Genomic DNA, 25752 nt, shown 5'->3' on the forward strand with positions numbered 1-25752 from the left:
TCAAATTTTCAAAAAATATATCAACGTATATCATATATATTCATATATGTATACATCTGTATATGATATATATGTAAATATTGAATGTTTCCACTCTAATTTGAAGTGACAGTTTATTATATGCTAAATTCTTATAAACACCTAGGTCTAATTATAAACAATTGTCTCACACGTCAATAGACTAGTATCACACTATGTTACTAGTAATGTTCTTATTACCTTGCTTTTAAAAAAATGGTCACAACTATTTTCTTACTTCTACAAAGTAAACTATATAATCATTTTATGAAATAAATCCTCCCCATTGAATATCTGATTAGAATTTTTCATTTGTCGTTTAATGTGTAGAGACTCAAAATCTCGATAGCAGTCTTCCCATCCAGACATAGCTTTCCACTTATTCAAGATTATTTTTGAGAAAAGTTGGTATATTTACCTTATCTAAATTCATGTATTAAATCTAACAGTTTTTCAATGAATTTTATTAGGTTGTCATGATGGTCAACCATATCAGCAGCAAATGATTTTCTCCTCCTTTTGAGTTTTGTCTTGTTACTTCAATTAGCATTTTCAGAGTACTAAATGTGTAGTTAACAATTTTATCTATTACCTTTAGGCTGAAGCTGAAACTTCTAAAGTGGCTTACAAGACCTCTCATGATGTGCCCCTTGGGTCTGTCTGTAGCTTTACCTCTGTGTGAAATGAAAGCTCCATTCTTTCCCAATGCTGTATTCTAGTAAGTGAACTTTGTTTCCTGAACATGCCATGCCCTCATCCCTTTATAGCTTTGTGCCCCTTGTTTTTCCTTTATCATCTCTCCTAACATTTCCATACTTGCTAGACACAACCTGGTTAATCTACACTCTTCATGTTTCAGCTTAGATATCTACCTTTGATGGTATACAGTAAAACTCAAATATGTGATGATTAATATTGAGTGCCAACTTGATTATTGTTCCCGAGTGTGTCTGTGAGGGTGTTGCCAAAGGAGATTAACATTTGAGTCAGTGGACTGGGAAAGGCAGACGGACCCTCAATCTGGGTGGACACAATCTAATCAGCTGCTAGTGTGGCAAGAATAAAAGGCAGGAGAAATTGGAATGACTAGACTGGCTTAGTCTTCCGGCCTACAACTTTTTCCTGCTGTTCTGGATGCTTCCCACCCTCAAACATCAGACTCCAAGTTCTTCAGCTTTGGGACTCTTGGACCTTCAACCACAGACTGAAGGCTGCACTGTCGGCTTCTCTACTTTTGAGGTTTTGGGACTTGGACTCTATGTAAAATTGGGACTTGGCTTTCTTGCTCCTCAGCTTGCAGAGAGCCTATTGTGGGACCTCACTTTGTGATTGTGTAAATCAATACTCCTTAATAAACTCCCCTTTATATATACATCTATCCTATTGGTTCTGTCCTTCTAGAGAACTCTAACACAATGTACTAAATAAATAGGCTTGTGGAACAAGGCTGTGAGAAGATGTTAATTGGCTATAAATGCTCTGCAGGAGCTTTAAATGTACTCCAAAAATTATTTGAAACTATGTGATGTTAAACTTAGTGAATATAGTAAACACTTTTTAAAGAAAGCTTGGAGATTTAAGAGAAAAAAATAAGTATTTTATTTAGGCTCAAATAGCTAGTTGTTCAAAGAATATAAGGAATGAAAATAGTACTTCTATCTTTCAACCATCCAAAAGAAAATCACAGCTTATTTTCAAAACTGAAATATTGGACTTGGAATACCTAAAGTTAAAAAGTCAGAATCCATTAATATAAGTACTTTGATGAATGAACTATACCTCAAGAATTTTTTACATTCAGAGTGCTTTTCTCTTGTTAGGCTTCTCTACAAGTTACCTCTTGTTTATACGAATTTCTATATCAATTACTTATGTAGGGCTTTGTCCTAATAAAACTTGTGTTACAATATAAAGGATGAACAAACATAGATTTTGACATTATTTAACTAATCATAGGAGTTCACTCCAGTATACCTTTTCTGCCTTTGAATAAAGTATGAACTTTCACAAAAAGCTACCATCATCATTAATTGGGAATGTCTCCAGTGTGAATTTTTTGGGGCAGATTAAGTCATACTTCTTGGCTCAAGAACCAGATGGGATCCTGAGGTAGTTTACAGAAGGCAGAGTTCTGGTGTACAGAGTATTAGGAGACTTTAGTAACCTCATAATGTCTGGTATAAATGATATACCTAAGGCTATGGATGTCTCTCCAGCCTAGGTTCCCAAAGGTACAGTAAGTCTGCACTGAACATCATTAATAGGTTCTTAGGAACTGCAACTTTAAGTGAAATGATGTATAACAAAACCGACTTTACCGTAGACTAATGGATACAAACAAGAGTTAAGTTCCTAGGGCAAATGTCTCGTCACAACATCATCAAACTTCTAAAGACCCCAAATATTTCCAATATTAGACATTAAAATAAATCTGAGCTATATACACATTTAAGGAGGATTAATAAAAACAGGTAAGATAATTATTTACCCTGTTATTCCAGTACAGGGCCATGAGTAGACAGAGAGCATCCTAGCAGCTCAGGGCAATGGTGGGAACCAACCCTGATTAGTAGCCACTCCACTGCAGGGCACACTCCCTTACAAACTCAGACTGAGATAACTTAGATATGTCAATTAACCTAATGTATACATCTTTGGGGTTTGAAACTGGAGCACCTGGAGACATGGGGAGAGTGTGCGAACTCCACACAGTGTCCCTGGCTGGGAATCGATATTTTTCTCATCAACATCATAACAATTATAACATTATAACAAAACATTTTTCAAGGACCTGCTGTACATTTTTCAAGGACCTGCTGTACTTTAAACAAATGCAGATTTTAACAATACATATAGATTAACAGCAATACATACTTCTCCCATTGCAGCTGATAACCCTATCCCAACTCTAGTCTCCATTCAGTAGCAAGACAGCAAAGAGTATTGTCAGGAATGGAGTAAATGGCTGTTACTGTTGTCTTAGCCATTAATTCAGAGATTTCTGTCCTTAGAAGTGTTCTCTTATATTCTCATGAGCTCCTGATTTCTTGTGACCTTCTTATAAGGGCTGAATTTTGTTAAATATCAACTCCAAGAGTATTGTTTGGTTTTGCCTAATGTTTACTTCATCAATAAATCAAGTGGATATTAGTATGCTATAGACCTATTTATGAACTAGGGAGAGGTAAGGGTAATGGATATCAAAATAATGATACACAAACACTTGTACGGTGATACCATGTTTAACTCCAAAGCCTTATGGCTTCATCTGAAAACCAGGAAAATTCCTTCAAACAGATTTCTATCCAATAATATTTCTATCCAATATTAATTCTGTGATATCATTTAAAGAATAATCTGACAAATGTTTTCCTACATTATATTCATGAGATTTTATCCAGCATACATTCATGATGTTGAATGAGTTCTGCATTCTGACTGAAGGTAATTAATCTTTCATTTTTTTCTTTTTTCAGGACTTAACTCGAGTATGCAGTTTTTGATGTTTAACAAGGTTTGAACTCCTGTTGAAGGCTTTATTACATTCCTTACATTTGAATGGTTTCTCTCCTGTATGAATCATTTGGTGTCGAATAAGAGAGGAGCTCCGGTTGAAGGATTTTCCACAGTTAACACATTCATAGAAATTATTTCCAAAACGGAGTGTTGGATTATTACTGTCTTCACTTTCACTGAAGGCCTTTCCACATTTATTGCTTGTGCAGGCCTTTGCTTCAGCATGAAGTTTTTGATGCTTAGTAAGGTTTGTACGTCGGTTGAAGAATCTCCCACATTCACCGCATTTATAGGGTTTCTCTCCTGTGTGAATGATCTGATGTCGAATAAGGGATGAACTTCGGCAGAAGGCTTTCCCACATTGATAACATTCATAGGAATTCATTGTAGTATGACTTTTTTGGTGAATATCTGTACTTAGACTCAAGTCATTCCCATATTCATATTCTAAATGTTGCTTACCTACTGAGTCTAAATTAAATTTGAAGTGAGTTTTAAACTTGTCACATTTTGGAGACCCCTTTCTTGAAGAAATTCCCTGTTGTATAGCACAAATTGAGCTAACAGAATTAATATCAAAGCTTTCCTTATTTTCACTACACTCAAAATCTTCCTCCTCAGTGTAGGTTGTCTCAGGAATGAAAGCCTCTTGTGGCAAATTTATGTCCCATTTTTTCTGGTTCCTATGTAACCAATTCTCACCTTTCCAGACATCTGAAGAAGGGTGTCCACTTCCAGTAAACCTTGTTATCATCAATCCATGGGATGATTCTTCTCCAGAAATACTCTGCATGTCTAAAGAGAAATAAAAAATGCCATGAACTAGAAAGGAAACTGCTTCATTAGGAAATGGAGGCTGAACTGTATAAGGTACATGCATATATCACGGGTCTTAAACACAGAATGGAAATATGTGGCAAGGTTAGAAAAAAAAACTTATAAAATAAATAAATGGTACAAAAGTGTTAAAAAGAGGTTAGTAAATAAAATAGAGCTATTTGGGACTATTAAAAAACTATATAAAACTATATAGGGCTCAAGTAAAATATGGTTATATGAACAAGGATGGGAGGTGGCATATCATATCATAATTCAAGTTATCACTGGTTCGTAACTAGTGTGTGAAGGCTCTAATATTCCTTCTTCTAGCATCTTGTTTATCCCAAGCTGTTCACCAATAATAAATATTCCTTTCTATAAAATACCAATTTACTCCTAATTTTAAGAATATGTCTGTATTCCCAGGCACCATACCTTAACCAGCTAAAAGCAAACTTGCAATCTGAGTGCCCCTCCTTTTCCATACAGCCACAATTACTCCCTAAATATAACAAAGGCAAAAAGAACTATAATGTAAGATAGCAGGAAGTCCTTTTTCTGGGCTCAAAATAACTCCTGATTCCAACATTAGTGCTTTGGTAGTTTTCTACTGTACTTCCTAGAACTCAAAACTTTACCTGTTCTAATTAAGATTGGGTCTTTTCCTTTCACCTGTCCTCATTTCTGTTTTATTTATGTTCCACTTCATTTCTCAAAATTCCTCTCACTTAGCTTCTATATACTCTGTATACTCTATATTCTAGCAATTTTTTAAAAATAAAATTTCACTGACTTTTTTCTTGTAACTTCAAGCATGCCTAATAATTTTATTCTCCAACATTTATTGGTGACCAAATCATGTCAGCTTTGCACTCACATTACTGTTCCTTGTTTTCATCACTCTCTAGGACATCTCCACTTGACTATCGTAGTCCTCTAGCTTAACAAATGAGAGACTGAAGTCATCTTCCATGTTGAAAAAAAACTTCAATGTCTTCATTTTTGTTTGAGTCATTGCTTTTCTAATATTTATACTGGAGTCCATAAAAAAACTGAATAACCATTGTCCTTCATCTCCCATATCAAATCTGTGCTTTGGTTCTATTCTTTTAAAAAATTTCCTGTCTCTGCCTCACCAGTGTACACTAGGTGTGTGGGGGCAGATAGCTTGTTCCTTTAATTCACAAGTCTTCAGAGAGAGAAATGTATTCCAAACCTGGACCTAATTTAGATGAGATCCTAGACTTCAACCTTGATGCCATAATAGGCAAGACTTTGGGGGTCTTAGGAGAGAGTAAATGTATTTTTCAAGGGGGAAGAACACAGGTATTTTGTAACCAGAGGACAGATTAATGTAGATCAAAATGGCTGCACATTCTTTGCCACTCTCCCCATACTGAAGTAGAGTTTATTCTGCTTCTCCTTGAATCTGGGCGGATCCAATGATTGCTAAGCCAATAGAATGTGGCAGAAGTGATACTCTGCCACTTCTGGACCTAGCCTTTAAGGTGACAGCTTCTGATTTTTCTCAGAATGTTGCCTTTCAGAACCCAGCCACCTTGCTGTGAGAAGCCCAAGCCTCAAAGAGAGGCCACATGTAGGTGCTCTGGCCCATAAGAACAGTTAAGTTCCGAGGAACAGCCAGCATTAACTTTCACCCATATGATGTGCCATCTTGGACATTCCATCCCATTTGAGCCCTGGAACACTGCAATCCTAGCTAACATCGTATGAAACATAAGAACTCCTCAGTCTTCTCACAAAATTTGAGAATAAAATGATTGCTCTTTTAAGTCACTATGTTTTGGGTAATCTTTTTAACAGATAACCAAAAACAGTGTTCTAGTAGTATTTATGTAATAGCAGAATTTCCAATTATATTTCCCTAATTAAATCTTTGTTACTCAACTCATTTTTCATATAACTTCCTCACTCTTTTTTATTATTTTTTTTTTTGGGACAAGGTCTTGCTCTGTTGCCCAGGATGGGGTGCAGTGATACAATCATAGCTCACTGCAACCTCCAACTCCTGAACTCAAGCAGTCCTCTAAGCAGCTATGATTACAGGTATGCACCACCATGCCCAGCTTATTTTTTGTAGAGATGGTGTCTTGCCATGGTACCCAGTCTGGTCTTGAATTCCAGGCTTCAAGAAATCCTCCTGCCTTGGCAAAATCTACATCATGATGGAGACTATGACATAGATTTTGTAGTCATCTTTAATCCACCACAATCCATTAACTATTTGAGAAAATAACTTACATTTATTGAAGTAAATTCCAGATTAATTTATTATGTTTAGATGAGGAGATAGATAAAAGTAGAATATACTCAGAAAATGTTTCCTAGTTTTAGGATGGAAAAACATGTATGAAATGAACAGATATAAAACAATGGGGAAATACAGTTACACAAGTTTAAAAAACGTGTGGCAGTCACCATGAATAAAAGTAAAAAACAAAACTGAGATATTCCATTTGCCACAACTGCGATCCACAGAATTTACATAAGATGTTAATACATTAATTAAAAACCCCTACGGTTTTAACCAATAAAGCACATAAACAGCCCTTTACTAAATGACAACCCAAAAAATAATTTTTGCCTTTCTTATCTAATATCTATCCATCCATCCTTTTTTCTCTGATTCCTATAGGAATCTGCACCACAGGCTGGAGATGTAAAGGTAGGGTAAAAAGAAACATTATGCCTACCCTCAAGGAACATACAGCCTAATGTGGGAGACAAATATTCACAGAGATACATTTAAAATATAATTGTGATAACTGCTAAAAGGAAGAGTAAGGTGCTGTACAAGTGTACAACAGAAAAAACCAAGTCAGAAAGACTTCCTTAAGGAAATGTGCACTTATTTAGGATCTGAGGAATAAGGGTCAATTAGGTAAAGGACAGGGGGAAGAGCGTTCTATGTCAAAAGCTGGGATGGGAGACAGCAAGCCACATTCCAGGGATAACCAGAATGCAAATGCATTCCTTTAGAATCATCTTTTCTTTGCTGCACACCAACACCTGTGAGAGTGCTTAGGACACAGTATGTAGATGCTTAATATATATTTGATGTTGCTTTGCTGAAAGTAGATAGGTGTGGCTTGAGTATAAAGAGGGAGGGGAGGATGTGGTGCAAGATGAGATTGGAGAAGTAGGCAGAGAATAAAATGTGAAATTAACAATACTGAAATCAATATAGTATTTAAAAAATGCAGATCACAAAATCCGATCTCCTTGGTTGCAGTATGGTTCCAAGATTGGAATTGGGACAAGAATAATAGAGCTAAGAAGTATGCCAAGGTGGTGGTTCAGGTGAGAGATGATGGTACCTGGACTAGCATAGCAGCACTGCAGTTGGACAAAAGTGGAGACATTCAAGAGATAGTGGGGAAGTAAAAAGGAACAAATATTAGAGAAGTGAAGGAGAAGAAGTTGTGTCAAGAATAAACTCTCATGTAACTAGGTAGAGGGCAGTGTCATTTACTCAGGGAATAATAGAAGAGTAGAAAGGGAAAAAAAAATCAGACTTTGGTTGCATGGAATTTAAGGCATCTTTAAGATATCCCAGAGAAATGTCATAGCATATATAAATCTCCAGAGAAAAAGTCTGATCTAAGGATATACATCTGTAAGTCCCCTATATACATGTGAAATAATTTAAGTTCTAGTTGTGGATGTAATAAACTAGGGAAGAAAAGAGCAAGAAGAGAAGACAAAACAAGATAAAATGTTGGCAAACTCTGAAATTTAGCAGATAGCTACAGAAAGCTAAGTCTGCAAAAGACAGAATAGCCAACCAAAGAGGAACATCAGAAGTATTACAAGAACCTAAAAATGTTTTAAGAAAGAGGCATAGTTAACAGTGGAACTTACTGCTGAGAATTCAAGTGAGATAAGGAATGTCTCAAAAATATCTACTGGAGTTGGCTACATGAAGTCATTAAAAACTTTAGCAACAACTGTTTCAGGTGAATGTCTGGGGTAAGAGCTAAATTGAAATGGGGTATGGAATAGGAGGTGAGGAAATGAGAAAAACAAGCATAAAGTACTTGAGAAGTTTGGCTACAAAGAAGAGGTAAGAAAAAGAGTAATAGCTAGAGGAGGATGTAGGGTTGAAAGAAAACTTTTAAAAATCAGTAATGACCAGAAAAGGTTAAAAAGCTGATGGAAAAATGAGACAGAAATGGTGAAAATATAAATGAGAAAAGGTAGGGGTAAATGAGGTCCAAAGCACAATGGGAGCAGGGACGGAGGGTATTTACCTTAGAAAGGAAGAGAAGAATAATTTGCCTATCAAATTAATAAAGAATTCAGGTAAATAATACCCAGTGTTTGCTAGGATGATAATAAAGAGATAATAATACTCTATTATTAGTGAGAGTATGAATTGGTATAACCTTTCTGTAGACAATTTAGCATAATATAAGACAACTAAATAAATTTATACTCTAATGCCAAGTTCTTCTTCTAATAGGGTATCCTATGGAAGTTATCAGACATGCCTGAAAAATTGGCAACAACTTAAATGTCCAACAGTGGCGGGGCGGGGGGAATGGTTAAATATATTATGATATAATTGAATATTTTATGGGAATTACAAACCACATTTTCGAAGATTAGTGAAATAGGTAATCACTCATGATGGTATGTTAGGTGAAAAGAGGATATAAAATGACGTGTTCCTGATGAATTCTGGAAAAATTTTGAAAACTGTTCCACAATTTCAGAAAACAAATATTCAGAAACCTCAGAGATACAACATCACAAAGAAAATGGCTTAAAAAAATGTTAATACTGCATAGCTCTGGATACTGAAGTAATGAGCGAGTTATATTCCTTGTTTTACTTTTCTATACTTACTAGAACTTATATTAATATCACAATTTTATTTTCTCTTACAAAGTATTAACAAGAATGAAGAATAAACAAAAATGATGAAGATAGGGAGTTAAGGCAAAAGTTAAGAAGTTCTCCAGGTGGAAGCTGAGGCAGGAGGATCACTTGAGCTCAGGAGTTTGAGGCCAGTCTGGGCAACACAGTGAGAACTCCGTTTCCAGAAAATAAAATAAGTGATACAGTTTAAAAAAAAAAAGGAAAAATGGAAGATTACTAGAAATCACTCTAGTATAAACTTGACTTATTTTCTTTAAAATAAAGAATAACATTCAAAGTTAGGTGGACTAATTTTCATTGATGTAGCACTTACCATGACCATGCACTGTTCTCTGTCACCCAGGCTAGAGTGCAGTGGCGCTATCTCGGCTCACTGCAAGCTCCGCCTCCCAAGTTCACGCCATTCTCCTGCCTCAGCCTCCCAAGTAGCTGGGACTACAGGCACCTGCCACCACGCCTGGGTAATTTTTTGTATTTTTTAGTAGAGACAGGGTTTCACCATGTTGGCAAGGATAGTCTCGATCTCCTGACCTCGGGATCTGCCGGCCTCGGCCTCCCAAAGTGCTGGGATTACAAGCGTGAGCCACCGCGCCCTGCTGCACCATGCACTATTCTAAGTATACTAGGCACACCAACTCATTTAAGTCCTCACAGTAACCTGGAGGTAGATACTATTATTAACTCTATGTTACAGATGAGGAAACTGGTAGAAAGGCTCTCTCAGGTCACATAGCTTTAAGTGTCTGTGGTCCTATCCCTAACCTTATGTGACTATTTTACCACATAAGAAAAAGAACCTGTGAACAAAAGCCAATGATGTGTTTTTCCCCACTAAAGTTTAGGTTTTGCTATCTCCTTCCCAACTAACAATTCAAAGATTGGGTTGTGCATTGTCTGTATGTTTAAGAAACAGAAGCTTCTTACTATGGCCTCGTATCTACCTGATTCTTACCAAAAACAGTCTTCCTTGGTATTTCTTTCTCCATTATCCATCTTTTTTTCTTACTCTCCAACTTAAGGCTCTCAACTGGTTTGGAAAGTAGATATGCTGTTCATGGAGAAAATAAAAACAACAACAACAGCAAACATATATGACACTTCAGACATTTTTATAGAGAAGATAATTCTATCCTGACACACTAATCTAAGCTGCTGAAGGGTAAGGCCAGAAGAGCACCATAGACTTGTGTATCTCTGGCTCAGTATCAGAAAGGACTTTCATCCAGATTCAGTCAGAAAATCAGCTACTGTGTCCAAAGGATATTAGCAAACCTGAACCCCGACCCAAAAGTGAACTTAGTCACTTCAGCAGTCCTATAGCTTTTAACAGTAGGAAGAGACTACTAAATGGACAGATTAGGTAAACATATAGAAACCACCTTTACGCAATGAATTCAGGTTCCTAAAGTTTTCCAGCATCACATTCCTGTACAGGTTCTTTACAGCAGAGTCCAGTTGCCCCCACTCTTCCTTGCTGAATTCCACAACCACATCTTTGAATGTCACTGGTTCCTAAAACATCAAGTTCCTTTTTAATCAAAGGTGTCACTCCCCAAAACACTACCAGAGGAGGAATGGATTTGAAGGAATAGGGTAGGAGTCAGAATACACCAGAAATTGATAGGAGGTTCTAAGTGATGAAAATCAAATTGTAGTAAGGGCCAAACAAATTGGTACTATATATACTCTGTTAGGGATATAAAAGAAAAGTGAAGTGCAGTCCTTATTCTACAGTAGCGTACATTATTGTTGAGGGGAAAAAAAGACAACTGAAATAACTGTAGAACAAAAAATTACTATGCCATACAAATAATTTACTTAAAAGGAGTTCAAAACAGGAAGAATTTGTGGTAGTTCTGATGGAAATTTGTAATTAAAATGTAGGCTCTGGTGGGAGGAGAGGTAGGGCATTTTCTTTAATTAAGAAATGCTGCCTGATAACTGTTTTAATTTGGGACTCACAGTTTAACATCACTCATCAAATGGGCAAGATTGCCTGACTGCCCAAAGTAGCCTCCCTATTAATCAGTTACTACTGCATTGTTTATTTTCTATGTAATAATTATTACTCTCTACAATTACCTTATTTGCTTGTATTTGCCTGTATACCTCTACTAGAATGTGATCTCTACAAGGCTGGGATTTTGTTTTATTTATCAATTGTATTTTCAGCCCTCAGAACAGTATCTGGCATATTATGCACTACATAAATATTGGCTAATGAATAAATTCCCTCGTTTATCACACCATCAATTATTCCACTTCTCTCTCCAGCATCCTCAACCTTGTCTTTAGTGGCACCTTCAATCTCACTGAAATATATAAACGTCTTCCTTTCCTCTCCTTCAAGCCAGTCTTTATGAATAAGTTGTCTGCATTAATTTTGTCTGCTTCCTCACTTCCTCTTTCCTCAACACACCACATCTGGCTTAGATTCCTGTGCATTTTAGTATCTCCGTGAGTGAATAGACACTACTTGGGCTGTATTACTTTGACGCTTTAAAGCATTTCTCCCTTAAATATTCTTACCCCTTGGCCTCAGTGACATCATATTTCCTTGGTTTTCCCTTACATCTTTTGGTCCTGTCTTTTTAGTATGCTTTGAGGTTTCTTCTACTCTTGGGTAGTAAGTGACATTGCTCTGGATTCTACTCTTGAGCCTTAATTCTCAACGTTTTCTGAGTAGGCTCTACATCCATAGCGTCTACAGATAAAACTATATTCTTGAGGGAACAGATACACAGAGCGACTATATGGCTAAGAGTATATCACCAACTAAAATAGGTCCAGTGTCCTGTGGGAAAATAAAAGTCTTATGTTCTTGGATGGAACCATGTTTGGCAAAAGTTCAAAGATCAAAAAATTGAAAGCAGGTAATACTAAAAATGAGCATATATGTTCAGTAACAACTAGAATCCTAATTCACCTGTGGTTTGCCTGTTCGTGAGCCAGCTTTCATTTTCTCCTTAATGTTCCCCATCTGTGGGGCAGAGTCCTTGCAGGGCGTATCTGAGGAAGAGGAAGGAAAATATTAGGGAGACAAGTTTTGCCCTAGAGCAACTTCTAATAATTATAGTTGTTTTAATATGATATTCACAGGAATTATCCATAGAACTTTGAAAAAAATAATGTCAGGCCCTACCAGCAAACACAATCTTCAAAGGTCAGGCCTAGACCTTGTATTTTTAAAATATTTTAAATGTGATTCTGATATGCTTCCATGGGTTGAGATCTATTGAATCAGAAAGAGGGACAAAATAATATTTTCAGACCTCATCTATGCTTATAGCAGATTCCAAAAAATAACTAATTCTGTCATAACTAAAGCCAAACTACAGCGTAGCCATCACAGGCTGTAATTCTACTTGGAGCTTATAATATTTTATCCAACCAATCCCTTCTTCAAACACTCCAAAGAGAATTCTTTTCAAGGATTGTTTTCCTGTAGGTTGCTCTGTGCTTACTATACACAGACCTAAGCAACCTGTCCACCTTGAACTATTGCTTCTTTCAAAACATAAAATTCTGAGGGACAACCAATTCTCTTATCCAGCCATTCAGTGAGAAGTTTATCCAGGGGCCACTGTGGAAGATTCATGAGTTACATCAGTGATCCTCAAGTGTCACACTGGTCTGTGAAGTTTTCACTGATTCAGGGTGAAATGAAAAGAGTAGAAACAATGTAGTAAGTTTGTTATAACATTATATTTATTCAATATAAGGGACTTTCTTTTGATGTTAAAATGTCTTCTAATATGTTATTGATTTAAAAAATGTTTTACTTAAAAAGATTTGGCAAACCTGTATCATCTCCACCCCCATTTTAAAACTTTTAATGACCTTTGAAACCCCCCAGAAATCTTAAAACCATGCAGTTACATAATAATCAGCATGAATTCTCCATTATAAATGTATAATTGGGTTCAACAATAATTTAAACAACTGCATGGGGACTTCTTAAAACACTATCAGGGCAGGCCTGGTGGCTCACACCTGTAATCCCAACAACTTTGGGAGGCCATGGTGGGAGGAATGCTTGAGCCTAGCATCCAAGACCAGCCTAAGCAACATAGGGAGACCCTTTCTTTGCAAATAATAATAATAATAAATTAGCCAGGTATGGTGGTGTGTGTATGTGGTCTCATCTACTTGGGAGGCTGAGGGAGGAGGATCACCTGAGCCTAGGAGGTCGAGGCTGCAGTGAGTGGTGATCACACCACCACACTCCAGGCCTGGTGACAAGAGAAACCCTGTCTGAATAAAAGCAAACAAAAATCCAAATTTCTCAGCAACGTACCATGTGAATGCTGTAAATATTATGGTCTAACTTTTTATTTTGTTTGTTTTAAAAGAGGGTCTCGCTCAGTCCAGGCTGCAGTGCAGTATGGTGCAATCACACCTCACTACAGTCTCAAACTCCTGGGTTCAACCAATCCTCCTGCCTCAGCCTCCTGAATAGCAAGGACTACAAGCATGTGCCACCATGCTCGGATAAAGTTTGTTTTTTGTTTTATATTTTTTCTTTTTTTCTTTAGAGACAGGATCTTTCAATGCTGCCCAGGCTGGTCTTGAACTCTTGGCCTCAAGTGATCCTCCTGCCTCAGCCTCCCAAAGAGTTGGGATTACAAGTGTGAGCCTGGCCCTGAGATCTGTTAACTTTATTCAAGTCTATATAACACTTTGTAAAATGTCAGTCTGCTCAATTCCATAATCTTTAGGTCAGTACAATGTTGTTCCTTGTTGCTGACATTCTTGGAAATTCTTGAGGTATCTTGGAAAGGTACAAATGCCTCCAATCAGCTATCCTCTTATTTATTGCTCTCTCTAAATATCATTTTCTTCCCTTAGTTCTTCTCTGCTGACCTCCCCTTCTTGAACTTTTAGCATCGTGTTCTCCGAAACCCTCATTCCATTCAAAGAAACATCTATATACATTCTCAAATTCTTTATAGACTCTTCCTTCTCCCTTGCTAAATGGATCTTGGCATCATCAAAGGCACCTTTTTCCATCCTGTAAGCACTATGATCTTGGAAATTGTTCTGATCTACTTGTACCTCCCTTCCACTTCCTAGTATTTTGTCATGCAAAAATATTTCTTACTAGTTTATGCCATTTAACTATACTGTTCTTGATGTTATAATATATTAAGCTATCACACATTCATTTTTTCAACACATATTTACTATCTCCTATGTGCGAGATACAGAAATACCTGCCCTCAGAGAGCCTAGTGTATTGTGAATGACCAACACTAAAGTAATTGTACTAGGCCAATAAAAACTGTGGTTACTTGGTTCACATTGTTGCTTTTCACCCCAAATCCTGACAGTCTTTTAATAGGTTACTTCAACACTGACACAGACACCCCTTCCAGCAACCCAGACTGATAGAACTTTGACTTTCTTATCTCTAATAACCATCAGCAACCAATCTACTTCCTTGCTCATACTCTGGTCTTTATTACTTAGAACTATCCTACCATGCATATGAAATTAGATAAATCAATCGATAACTGCATCCTCCTATCCTTTCAATTTTCACGTCCTTGCTTTTTGTATATTCTCCAACTTTTATCAGAGTCCCACTACACTACATTGATTCTTTAATTTTCTCCCATTCTATCATGGCTCTAGTGAAGTCACTTCATTCTCTATTAAGCTTAGAACTAAGTTTAAGGTAAAATTCACATAATGTAAAATTCACCATATTAGCTATTTTAAAGAATATAATCCAGTGGCTTTTAATACATTCATAATGTTGTGCAATGATCACCACTATGTAATTCCAGAACATTTTCATTACCCAGAAAGAGCCCCATATTCATTTAGGAGTCACTCCCATACACTCCCTTTCCTCATACTGTCTCTACGAATTTGCCTATTCTGGACATTCTACATAAATTCAATCATATAGTATGTGACCTTTTGTGTCTGACTTCTCTCACTTAGCATAATGTTTTGGAGTTCCAAACATTTTTTTTAAACATGTATCAGTACTTTTATTCTTTTTTACAGCAGAATAATACTGCATTGTAGGTATATAGCACAGTTTATCCATTCGTTAGTTGATGGATATCTGGGTTGTTTCCACTTCTTAATGTGAATATGTGTCTTGAATTCTCTGGGGTATATGGTAATTCTATGTTTAATTTTTTGAGGAACCACCAAACTGTTTTTCACAGTGGCTGAACCACTTTATATTGCCAACAACGACATACAATTCCAAACAATTTCTCTACATCCTAGTTAACCCTATTCTTTTTCCTTTATTATAGCCATCCTAGTGGGTGTCATTATGGTTTTGAGTTGCAATTCCCTAATGACTAGTGATCCTGAACATTTATTCCTATACTTTTTGGCTATTTGTATATCTTCTTTGGAAAAATATCCATTCAAGTCCTTTGTCCATTTAAAAAACTGTGTTGCTTATCTTGTTATTGAATTGTAAGAGTTCTTTATATTTTCCTGATATTAGACCCTTATCAGATATATGATTTTCAAAATGTTTTTTCTCATTCTGTAGGTTTTTTGCTGCCTTGATGGTGTCTTTTGATGCAAAAAAGTGTTTAATTTTGATGGTCTAATTTATCTATTTTTTCTTTTGTTTCTTGTATTTTTGGTGTCATAGCTAAGCATTGATTACCAAACTTAAGGTGATGAAGAGTTATTTCTATATTTTCTACTCAGAATTTTATGACTTTAGCTCTTATATTTAGACAATTGACCCATTTTGAGTTAACTTTTGTGCATGATATGAAGTAAGGCCCCTACTCCAATCTTTTGCATATGGAAATCAAGTGGTCCCAGCAACATTTGTTGAAAAACTATTATTTTCTCATTTAATGCCTTGGCACCCTTGTCAAAAATTAATTGGACATAGATGTATGAGTTTATTTCTGGACTCTTAATCCTATTCCAATACCACATAGCTTTGATTATTGCAGTTTTTTAGTGAGTTTTGAAATTGAGAAGTGTACATTGTAAAACTATCTTCTTTATGAAGGCAGTTTGACTATCTTGGGTCCTTTCCAATTCCATATGAATTTTAGGATCAAATTGTCCATTTCTGCCAGGAAAAAAAAAAAAAAAGCAGCTGGGATTTTGATAGGGATTGCATTTGAATCTGTATATTGCTTTGGGGGAGTATTATCTTTATGATATTGTTTTCCAATACGTGAACGCAGGATTTACTTAGGTCTTTAATTTCAACAATGGTTCGTAGTCTTCAGCAGACAAGTCCTACACTTCTCTTTTATTTTTCACAGATTATAAATGAAATTATTTTCTTGGTTTCTTTTTAGGGTCATTCATTGCTATAGGCACATAACCTATTTTTGTTGATCTTGCATCCTGCAACTTTGAATTTATTAGGTCTAATAGTTTTTTACTGGGTTATTTAGAATTTTGGCTATATAAGAGTACAACATCTGCCAGTAGGGATAGTTTCACTTCTTCCTTTTCAATCATGATACCTTTTCTTTTTTTCTTGCCTAATTGCACTAGCTAGAACGTTCAGTATGACATTGAATAGAAGTGGCAAGAGTGGACATTCTTGTCTTGTTCCTGATTCTAAGAACAAAGCTTTTACTTGTTCATCAAGTTCATCAAGTATAATGTTAACTGTGGGTTTTTTATAAATGCCCTTTGTCAGGTCGAGTGAGTTCACTTCTAGTCTTTTTTTAATTTTTTGTCATAAAAGGGCATTGGATTTTGTCAGATGCTTTTTCTGCATCAATTGAGATAATCATGCACTTTTCCCTTTTCACTGTATTAATATGATGTACAACACTGATATATTTTTATTTGTTGAACCATATTTGCATTCCTGGGATAAATCCCACTAAGTCATTTTGTATAGTCCTCTTAAAATGCTGTTGGATTTGGTTTGCCATTTTTCTTTTGCTGTGATTTCTTTGTCAGGCTTTGGCATCAGATTAGTACTTGCCTCACAGGATAAGTTAAAAAGTGTTCCTCCAATTTTTTGGAAGAGTTTGAGAATACTGGTGTTAATTTTTCAAAAGTTTAGTAGAATTCACCAGTAAAGTCATATCATCTTTGAGTTTTCTTTGTTGAAATTTTAAAAATAACTAATTCAGTCTTTTGTTATTGGTGAGTTGAGTTCAGATTTTCTATTTCTTCAGTCAGTTTTGGTCATTTGTGTTTTTGGAATTTGTGAATTTCATCTAAGTGCATCTAATTTGTTGGCATTTAATTGCTCATAGTATTCTCTTATGAACCCTTTCATTTTATGCAAAGTCAGTAGTAATGTCCCCACTTTTCCTGATTTTAGTAATTTGAGTCCTCTTTTTCTTGGTTAGTGTAGCTATACCTTTGTCAATTTTGTTGATCTTTTCAAAGTACCAACTTTCAGTTTTGTTGGTTCTACTACTTTTGTGTTCTCCACATCATTTATCTTTGCTCTAATATTTATTTTCTTTCTTCATCTTGCTTTTAGGTTTTCTTTTTCTAGTTCCTTCAGGTAGAGGGTTGAGATCTCTTTTTTTAATGTAGGCATTTATAGCTATAATTTGAGCCATGCCTTCACTGTATGTCATAAGTTTTGGTATGTTGTATTTTTGTTTCCATTTCTCAAAATATTTTTTCATTTCCTTTGTGCTTTCCTTTTTGACCCATTGATATGTGACTGTTAATTTCCACTTATCTGTGAATTATCCAGATTTCCTTCTGTTATTGATTTCTAATTCTGCTATAGTTGGAAAAGATACTTCATGAGATATCAATCTACTTAAATGTTCTGAAACTTGTTTTTTAGTCTAACATTTGGTCTATCCTGGAGACTATTCCATGTATACTTGAAAATGTATCTTCTGTTGTTTTTTGGATAGTACACTCTGTATATTTGTTAGTTCAAGTCAGTTTATAGTGTTTCTCAAGTCTTCTATTTCCTTTTAAATCTTTTTTCTAGTATTTTTATCTGTTAATAAAATTGGGGTGAAATCTCCAATAATTATTCTTGATCTATTTCTCTTTCACTTCTGTATTTGCTTCATATATTTTGAGGCTCGAACTGTTGTAGTTATTGCTCATTTAGTAACTTTTGAACTAATTTTGTAAAGTCTATATTCCATGTTGTGTTTACCTGCATGAATCTGTTCCCTCAGCTTAGTGGTCAGCTTGTAATATCACAGAGATTTTCTTAAATGCCTTGAAACATAAAAATAATATCAAAAACAAAAACCATCAACTGGTCTCTGCAGCTGCATTGTGTATATTAGGGCACACTCACTCACTCAGACACTTTTAACTCTACATTGTTCTTCACTTCTTGCTTGTGTAGCACCTGAAGGTCAGCTAGAGATAAGAGTTAGGGCTTTCTCAGGTCTTTCTAAACATGTCTTCAGTCTTCCAGATTTTCAGAAATATGTGGGAGCTTTCAAAATCCCTTATTCCCTCAAAGCATATCATTCTTCAGCATCTCAACTGTTATTATCTCAGACAGCAGTAGCTAATACATTTTCCATGAAATGTTTTTGACAAATACACCCCAGGTAGCCAACTCAGTTCTGAGTGACTTTTGAGCTAGGTAAAATAAGGGCAAGCCCTATGAGCAGGTTTTTCAGAGAGCCACCAGACAAACCAAAGAAACAACCAAAAGACTTTCTTCAGTTCTGTATTACCCTGCAACCTCTCATTTGCCTTTTCTACTAGATTTCTCAAGAATAGTCTATAATCATGATCACATTCCCACCTCAAACCTATGTTTTTTAACCCATATGATGGGCAGCAAAGATATCCACGTCTTAGTCCTTGGATACATGGCAAGAAGGACTCTGCAGATGTGATTAAAGTCAAGGACCTTAAGATGAGGGAGATCATCCTGAATTATCCAGGTGATCACAACCTAATTACATGAATCCTGAAAAGTGAGGAACCTTTCCCAGTGTGGTGAGACAGTGAGAAGCACCATGAGTGAGCAAGAGCTATGACAACAGAATAAAGTGTCAGAGATGTGGCAGTATGAAAAGGACTTGGCCCATTGTTGCTAGCTTTGAAGACAGGGGAAGGGGAACATAAGCCCCAGAAAGAAAACGGTACCACCTTTACCTTGATTTTAGCTGAGGGAGACCCATGTTGGATCTCTGATCTACAGACTTGTAGAATAATACATTCATGTTGTTTTAAGCCACCAAGTTTGTGGTAATTTATTATAGTAGCAATAGAAAACTAATACAACTCACTACAAAGAAGCACCCCTCAAATCCTCTAAAACTGCTCCAACTAAACCTTAAAATTACTCCTAATCAACAATTTCAATGAATTATCTTTAATATTGATCCTAATAGGACCTTTTTGTTATACCATTGTTGAACATTCACTTCTTGAAAATTTCTCCTTTCTTAACTCAGATACCAATCTTTTCTGGTTCTCTGATTTCCTAGATTATTACTTTCTAGGAATTATTAGGCTTCTCTTCTTTTGCTCATTAAAAAGTATTTTTTAGACAAAGACTAAATATAACCACAATACCAACACAGTCACTCTCCCCAATCAATAATTCCTCATTAAATATCCAGTTCATGGCCTCTTATCTTATAAGGTCCACACATTCACATGATTTAAAAAACTTAAAAGATGTATAACTAATCTCCATATCACTTTGCCATACTCCTTCCCTTAAAAACTGGACTGTCTTATAGTTTCCCAGTTTGGATTTTACAAATGGTATTATCATGGTATAGTTCAACATGTTCCACTATCCTCTATATTTCCTGTAACTGATAGTTACACCTAGACCAGCTCTTAAATATTGATGCTCCCTAAGGATTTGTATTTCTCCTACTGCTCTGTTCATACATATAAGCTTCCAAATCTTCTCTTTCTGAACACTGAAGGCATACTGTTAACTATATATTGGTTTATTCATTGTGGAAGTCCCACAGGAACCTCAAATAAAACGTGCCACATAATTAAAGTATTACAACTTCTCCCCCCACTCCCAAATTCCACTCATGCAGGCCAGTACATGTGAATTTATGTCAAAAGGTATCCTATTTATAAGTTTATAATTCCTTTAGGTTCAAACTCCTGCTTTCCCAATGCTCATTCTCTAACATCTAATCTATCACAATAGCCTAACTGGTTTTTCTATTTTCAGAACCCTCAGATCTCTCTCCTTTACGTGAGACATCAGTAAACTTTTTCTGTAAAGGGGCAGATAACAAATATTTTAGACTTTGCGGAAAATACAGTCTCTGCTACAAGTACCCAACTCTCCTCATAGCACAAAAGCAATCATAGACAAAATGTAAATTGACATAGCTATGTTCCAATAACACTTTATTTTAAAAAATATTTGGCCCGTGTGCCATTTTTTACCAACTCCTGCTCTAAATTGATGTCAACATAATATTTTTAACTGGCAAATCAAACTCTCTCACTCCCCTACCCAATCTGTGAGATCTAATTCTCTATTTCTATTACTTACAGAATAAAGTCAAGGCTGCCTAATAGAGTAGTATAAAGTCCTTCAAGATCTGGCACCTGATACCCTCTGACCTCAAAAAAAGATAGTTTCTCTTTACATGGGAAAGGTCAAGTATTTTACCTTCAATTTTTTTATATTCTTACCTTCACCTTCAAGCATTTCAATCACATCTTCTATGAGGGTCACCATATCTTTACTGTTGTTTGGATGTTGTAAATTCACCCATGTTCTGACTTCTTCAGGCAGGATTGCCAGGAATTGTTCCAGCACCAGCAGTTCTATAATCTGCTTCTTTGTATGAATCTCTGGTCTCAGCCATTGAAGACAGAGCTCCCAGAGTTGGCTCAGGGCTTCATGGGGCCTAGACACTTTCAAATACTGGAAATGCCTGAACTTTTGACGAGATGCCTCAGAGTCATGTGTCTCCACAATGGGGATGGTTTCCTGCTGCCAAGAGATATCTGCTCTCAGAACCTTTCTTTGTTCATGTAGAGACATGTTTTGAGGTTTTGAGATAGCCATCAACTTGCTCAGAGGCTGCATCTTCCTAAATAGAACTCCCACAGTAGTTCAAATCCACCTTACTAGATTGCAGTAATTCTCAGGCTTGAGCTAAGCACCTGCGTACTATATGCAGCGTGATTTAAGCCAAGTTATTTCACGGTAAGAAGGAAAGCTCCAGGAACTTTATACACAAAGCCAATATTCAGATACCTGAGCAACTGAAAAAAGATAGAAATTAACCCACAGGTAACAAACATATATTAGCATAGTTTTAAAACATAACTATTGTTATTAAAATTGCCTAAGAAAAATACATATCTGGATTCTCCTTCTATTTTATTTTCCTTTCTTAAAACTAGAAAATATGCTTTTCCTTTCTCCTAACCAATTTCCCAAAGGACACACACAGATAAATAGACATACCGAAACAAATGATGAAGAGTCCTTTGATTTAAAAAGACTTCATAATTGAATTACAATTAGATTTATTCTATATCAAGTAGCAAACCATTTTTACCTTAAAATTAAGCAACACAAAACTTCAGGTAGGATATTAAGGTTTCAGAATAGATATGACTGAAAAACCTTACCCCAAGTTCTTATTAAAATGCTAATAAAATTCTATGAGTGAAACTGACAATAGCACTAGAAATTAAGGTAAGAGACAATTGTTTAAAATATACTAGAATAATATCCATAAACTATTATTAGGAATAAATCAAAAAGTGGATTCCCAGACTACAGTGAAAAGTTTGTATCTGTTAGGACTTACCATGGACAATTATGCAATGCCCACCAGGGATGTCTTAGGCGCAACTGAACATTTAGACTCACAAGACTACTATTAGTCATATTTGGCACCAATTTACTCAGAAGGCAAAAAACAACTTGCTAGCAGAATAATATGCATTTTTCTTCAGTGTGAGTCTTTGCAGAGTGTAGCTCAAGTGCAGGGAGATGAGACCCATAAACGTGGTGTAGGAAACACTCTGACTCAAAAGAATTCCCCCAGGAGCCAATATCTCTCATAACAACTGAGCACAACTTTACGGGTTGTCTCAAAGAGCCTGTCAAATTATAGGTGTCACTACATTCGGGGCTGTCCAGATACAACTTTTTCTATTTGATTTACAGTTCTCCAAGTCCAGATGCAATTTACTATTCAGGTGTCATTTTGATTATGATCATCAAAGGTTAGTAGTTCTCAATCAGGAGATTTTGCCAACAGGGGAAATTTGGCAATGTCTAGAGACAGTTTTGATTGTTACAGCTAGAGATTGTACCTGGCCTCTAGGAAGTCAAAGCCAGGGATGTTGCTAAATATCCTACACAGGATAGCCCCCAATAGCAAAGAATTACCCAGTCCAAAGTGTCGATAATTGCAAGGTTTAGAAACTCTGCTATAGGCAATATATAAATGAGAGTACATACTTTGGAGTCATAGATACATGAGTTTATATCTCAGCTGTACTAGTTACTATATGTATAAAGCTGAGCATTTGCATTCTCAACTGTAAAATGGATATAAAAATATCTGATCAAATTATAGGTATTAAAAGAGCTCTCATCTCATTTCTTGATACACACAGTAAGCACTCAGTAGATCATATGCACACATGTATGTTACAATGTTAGATCTTACCTATTGGCCAAAAGCTTGTGCGACCTTGTCCATGGCAATGCCTGCCTGAATAGATCACTCAGCATTCAAATAAGTATTAGTGAACAGAGTAGGGGAAGGACACACAGAACTATTAAAAGACAGTTTAGTGGCAGATGAGTGGTAAGAGCCAGGTTTCTCAATGTTTGACTAGAAATTTACAGAAAATCAAGGGAAGGAGTCTAGAATGATCCTTGTGATAATGGATTAGAGCTGGAGACCTACGTGTGAACTTGTATTTGGCTGAATTAGATGAAGATGGTTACATAAATATTTACATATATGTATATATACATAGATTAGTATAAACACATATTTCTTTGCTCTGTTGGCTAAGTAGGTCTAGAAGCAAGAACAGCCCAGCAGCAAAAGAACAATTAGCTCCCAGATCTTGGTTTCTAATACCATTCTCCAATAGGAACCAGGATTTCTTGGAGAAATGGCTGATTCTAGGACTGAGGCTCATACAACATAAGCATGGAGCATCTTATAGTGCCAGAAAGTAAAAAAATGCTCAAAATTTTTTTTTTTAAAAAAAGAAACTGAAACATTTATTGGGGCACATCAAAGGTACACAGGAGCCAAATGAAAGAGCTCCTTGTGGCCAAATCTGGAACAATATAAGCAACAGAATATTAGATAATTAAAACAAATTAATACTCATGAGCCACACTGATATAAATGGCAACTTATTAATAAATGGGGGAGAATAAATCTATGCAGAAAAATTCTGAATAATTTATGCAAATTCTCAGCCACCCACAAGGTAGAGCATAACTCCCCACCCCACCGCTTGAGTATGGACTCTGCATAGGCATTTCCTGCCAAAGAGGAAATGTTGGGGGAGGGGAAAGGTAATTTACAGTGGAAAAACCTGACAAATACCACCTCAGCCACGTGACCAAGATTAACATCAATAGCAATAAGTCATGTTGGCAGGATGTAGCCTTCAGATAATGTGATGAAAATGGCATTTTGCCTCTGTGATCTTCCTGCTCTAAACTCATAACCCCAGTCTAATAATGAGAAAAACATAAAATCCCAACAGATGGTTCTCCATACTTAACCAATACTCCCTCATAACTGTCAGCATGATCAGAAACAAGGAATGTCTGAGAAACTGTCACAGCCAAGAGAAGCCTGAGGAGGCATGACAACAGAATGTAATGTGGTATACTGGATGGATTCTATATAAGACAGACATTAGGTAAAAATTAAACTTGAATAAAGCATGGACTTTAGTTAATGTAGTATTATTAATTGTAACAAAGGTACTATACTAATGTAAAATGTTACTAATAGGAAAAATTAGTGGAGGGGTGTATGGACACACTGTTGTACTATCTTCTCTATTTTCCTGTAACTTTATTCAATTTATTTAGAATTTTTTTTTTATCTGTGAATGCAAGCTCCCCAAAGGATTTCCCACAGCAAGTGAAAAGCCACAGAGGCAGGCGTCTTCTGGCTTGAAAGATCCCTTTTATGTTGTCATGGCCCGGGGAGGAAAAGGGCAATGGTGCCTTTCTTGGGCTATTCCTGGGTCTCACTGGATAGAAAATTGCTTCCGGTTGCCCTGAAGCAAGCATTTCCTGCAATGAATCCCTCTGGGGTGCTCCTTGACATCTCCCCAAACTCGTAACACAAGTCCATCTTTCTCCTCATTCACATCTGCCAAGGCTCACCGTAATACAATAGACTGAAAACCTGCCACAACTATTGACATCCACGCTCCTCCTGATCTGGCCTCATTAGCTCCACTTTTGATTTATGCAATTGCATTTGTTCAGGACACTAACAATTTCCAGGCAGATCTTTCTTTACTTGCTCTAAAAATATACCACTCAGCCTTAACCCGTGAGGACACAAAATAAAAAACAATGAGGGTGCAGCTGGCTCAGTGAAGTTTTCTGCAGATGAAAGGCCCACTTAGAGGACTCATGATCTCACCTGACATAGAAAACAAATTGGAACCACCTCTACACTCTAGCTCAATTAAAGAAAACAAGCACAATGCTATGGGAAAAGAATCTTTTTTTTTTTTAGACGGAGTTTTCGCTCTTGTTGCCCAGGCTGGAGTGCAATGGCACAATCTCGGCTCACTGCAGCCTCTGCCTCCCAAGTTTAAGTGATTCTCCTGCCTCAGCCTCCCAAGTAGCTAGGATTACAGGCACCTGCCACCATGCCCAGCTAATTTTTGTATTTAGTAGAGATGGGGTTTTACCATGTTGGTCAGGCTGGTCTCAAACTCCTGACTTCAGGTGATCCACCCACCTCAGCCTCCCAAAGTGCTGGGATTGCAGGTGTGAGCAACCAGCCGAGAGTGATCTCTTAAATATGACTGGTGGAATAGTCCTGAAGTAGTATCATTGAGTCCAACAAAAAAATGAACTATGGGCCCAGATACTTTGAAAGTAACAAAAATGGAGAAGGAAAAAAATAAAAGCTCACAGGCCATATGTCAAAGACAAAATAGAAAAGGCTTTATGCTAAAAAGTAAAAGTGACAAAGACGTTAATTGCAACAATAAATGTACTGTGTAAAAATTTAAACTCAAACTACATAAAACTCAAAAGACATCCAAAATGAGAACTCCAAAACTGAAAGTAAAATGATTTTTAAAAAATACCAGGCAAACAAAAAATATTCAAGAGTGTAGTGAATTAAAATTATAATGCATTAAAAGCACAAATACATTAGAGGAAACTAAATGATTATAACTCAATGAAATATAACTATCATTAAATGTACAACATACTTGAAACATTTTTAGCAAAATTCTCAGAAAACAAGAAATGAAGTCAACAATGATACAATAGAAATGGGATATTAGGTAACTTTCTTAGACTTTGACAGATAAAGTCGAAAAAGTAATAGTATAATGGATATA

At 36.2% G+C, this 25752-nt stretch overlaps 2 protein-coding genes across 12 annotated transcripts in view; one reads left to right on the plus strand and one right to left on the minus strand.

The window, feature by feature from the left end:
- LOC105488705 (zinc finger protein 214) overlaps nucleotides 1-3626 on the plus strand; it is a 62238-nt gene extending 58612 nt beyond the window's left edge. The window contains exons 8-9 of one of the 3 annotated variants that reach the window (XM_071075152.1): nucleotides 617-736; nucleotides 3495-3626. The gene's annotated coding sequence lies outside the window, so the exon portion shown is untranslated. The remainder of the gene's footprint in view (nucleotides 1-616; nucleotides 737-3494) is intronic. The other 2 variants (XR_011610872.1, XM_071075153.1) reach the window with 2 other exon arrangements.
- The window catches only part of LOC105488707 (zinc finger protein 215), a 64887-nt gene that overhangs the window by 38530 nt on the left and 605 nt on the right, over nucleotides 1-25752 (minus strand). For 6 of the 9 annotated variants that reach the window (XR_011610873.1, XM_024795036.2, XM_024795032.2 and 3 more), the window contains exons 2-6: nucleotides 20845-21423; nucleotides 12182-12264; nucleotides 10635-10767; nucleotides 10208-10303; nucleotides 4237-4329 (exon numbers count right to left, since the gene is read on the minus strand). Coding sequence is in view for 8 of the 9 variants with exons in the window: in XM_024795036.2 (XP_024650804.1) it covers nucleotides 4237-4329; nucleotides 10208-10303; nucleotides 10635-10767; nucleotides 12182-12264; nucleotides 20845-21244 (805 nt within the window). In the remaining variant the exon portion in view is untranslated. Of the gene's footprint in view, nucleotides 1-1593; nucleotides 4330-10207; nucleotides 10304-10634; nucleotides 10768-12181; nucleotides 12265-20844; nucleotides 21424-22847; nucleotides 25550-25752 lie in introns of those variants that run through there. The other 3 variants (XM_011753033.3, XM_011753031.3, XM_011753034.3) reach the window with 3 other exon arrangements.

The sequence above is a fragment of the Macaca nemestrina genome, chromosome 12 (genome assembly GCF_043159975.1).
Source record: "Macaca nemestrina isolate mMacNem1 chromosome 12, mMacNem.hap1, whole genome shotgun sequence".
NCBI lineage: Eukaryota > Metazoa > Chordata > Mammalia > Primates > Cercopithecidae > Macaca > Macaca nemestrina.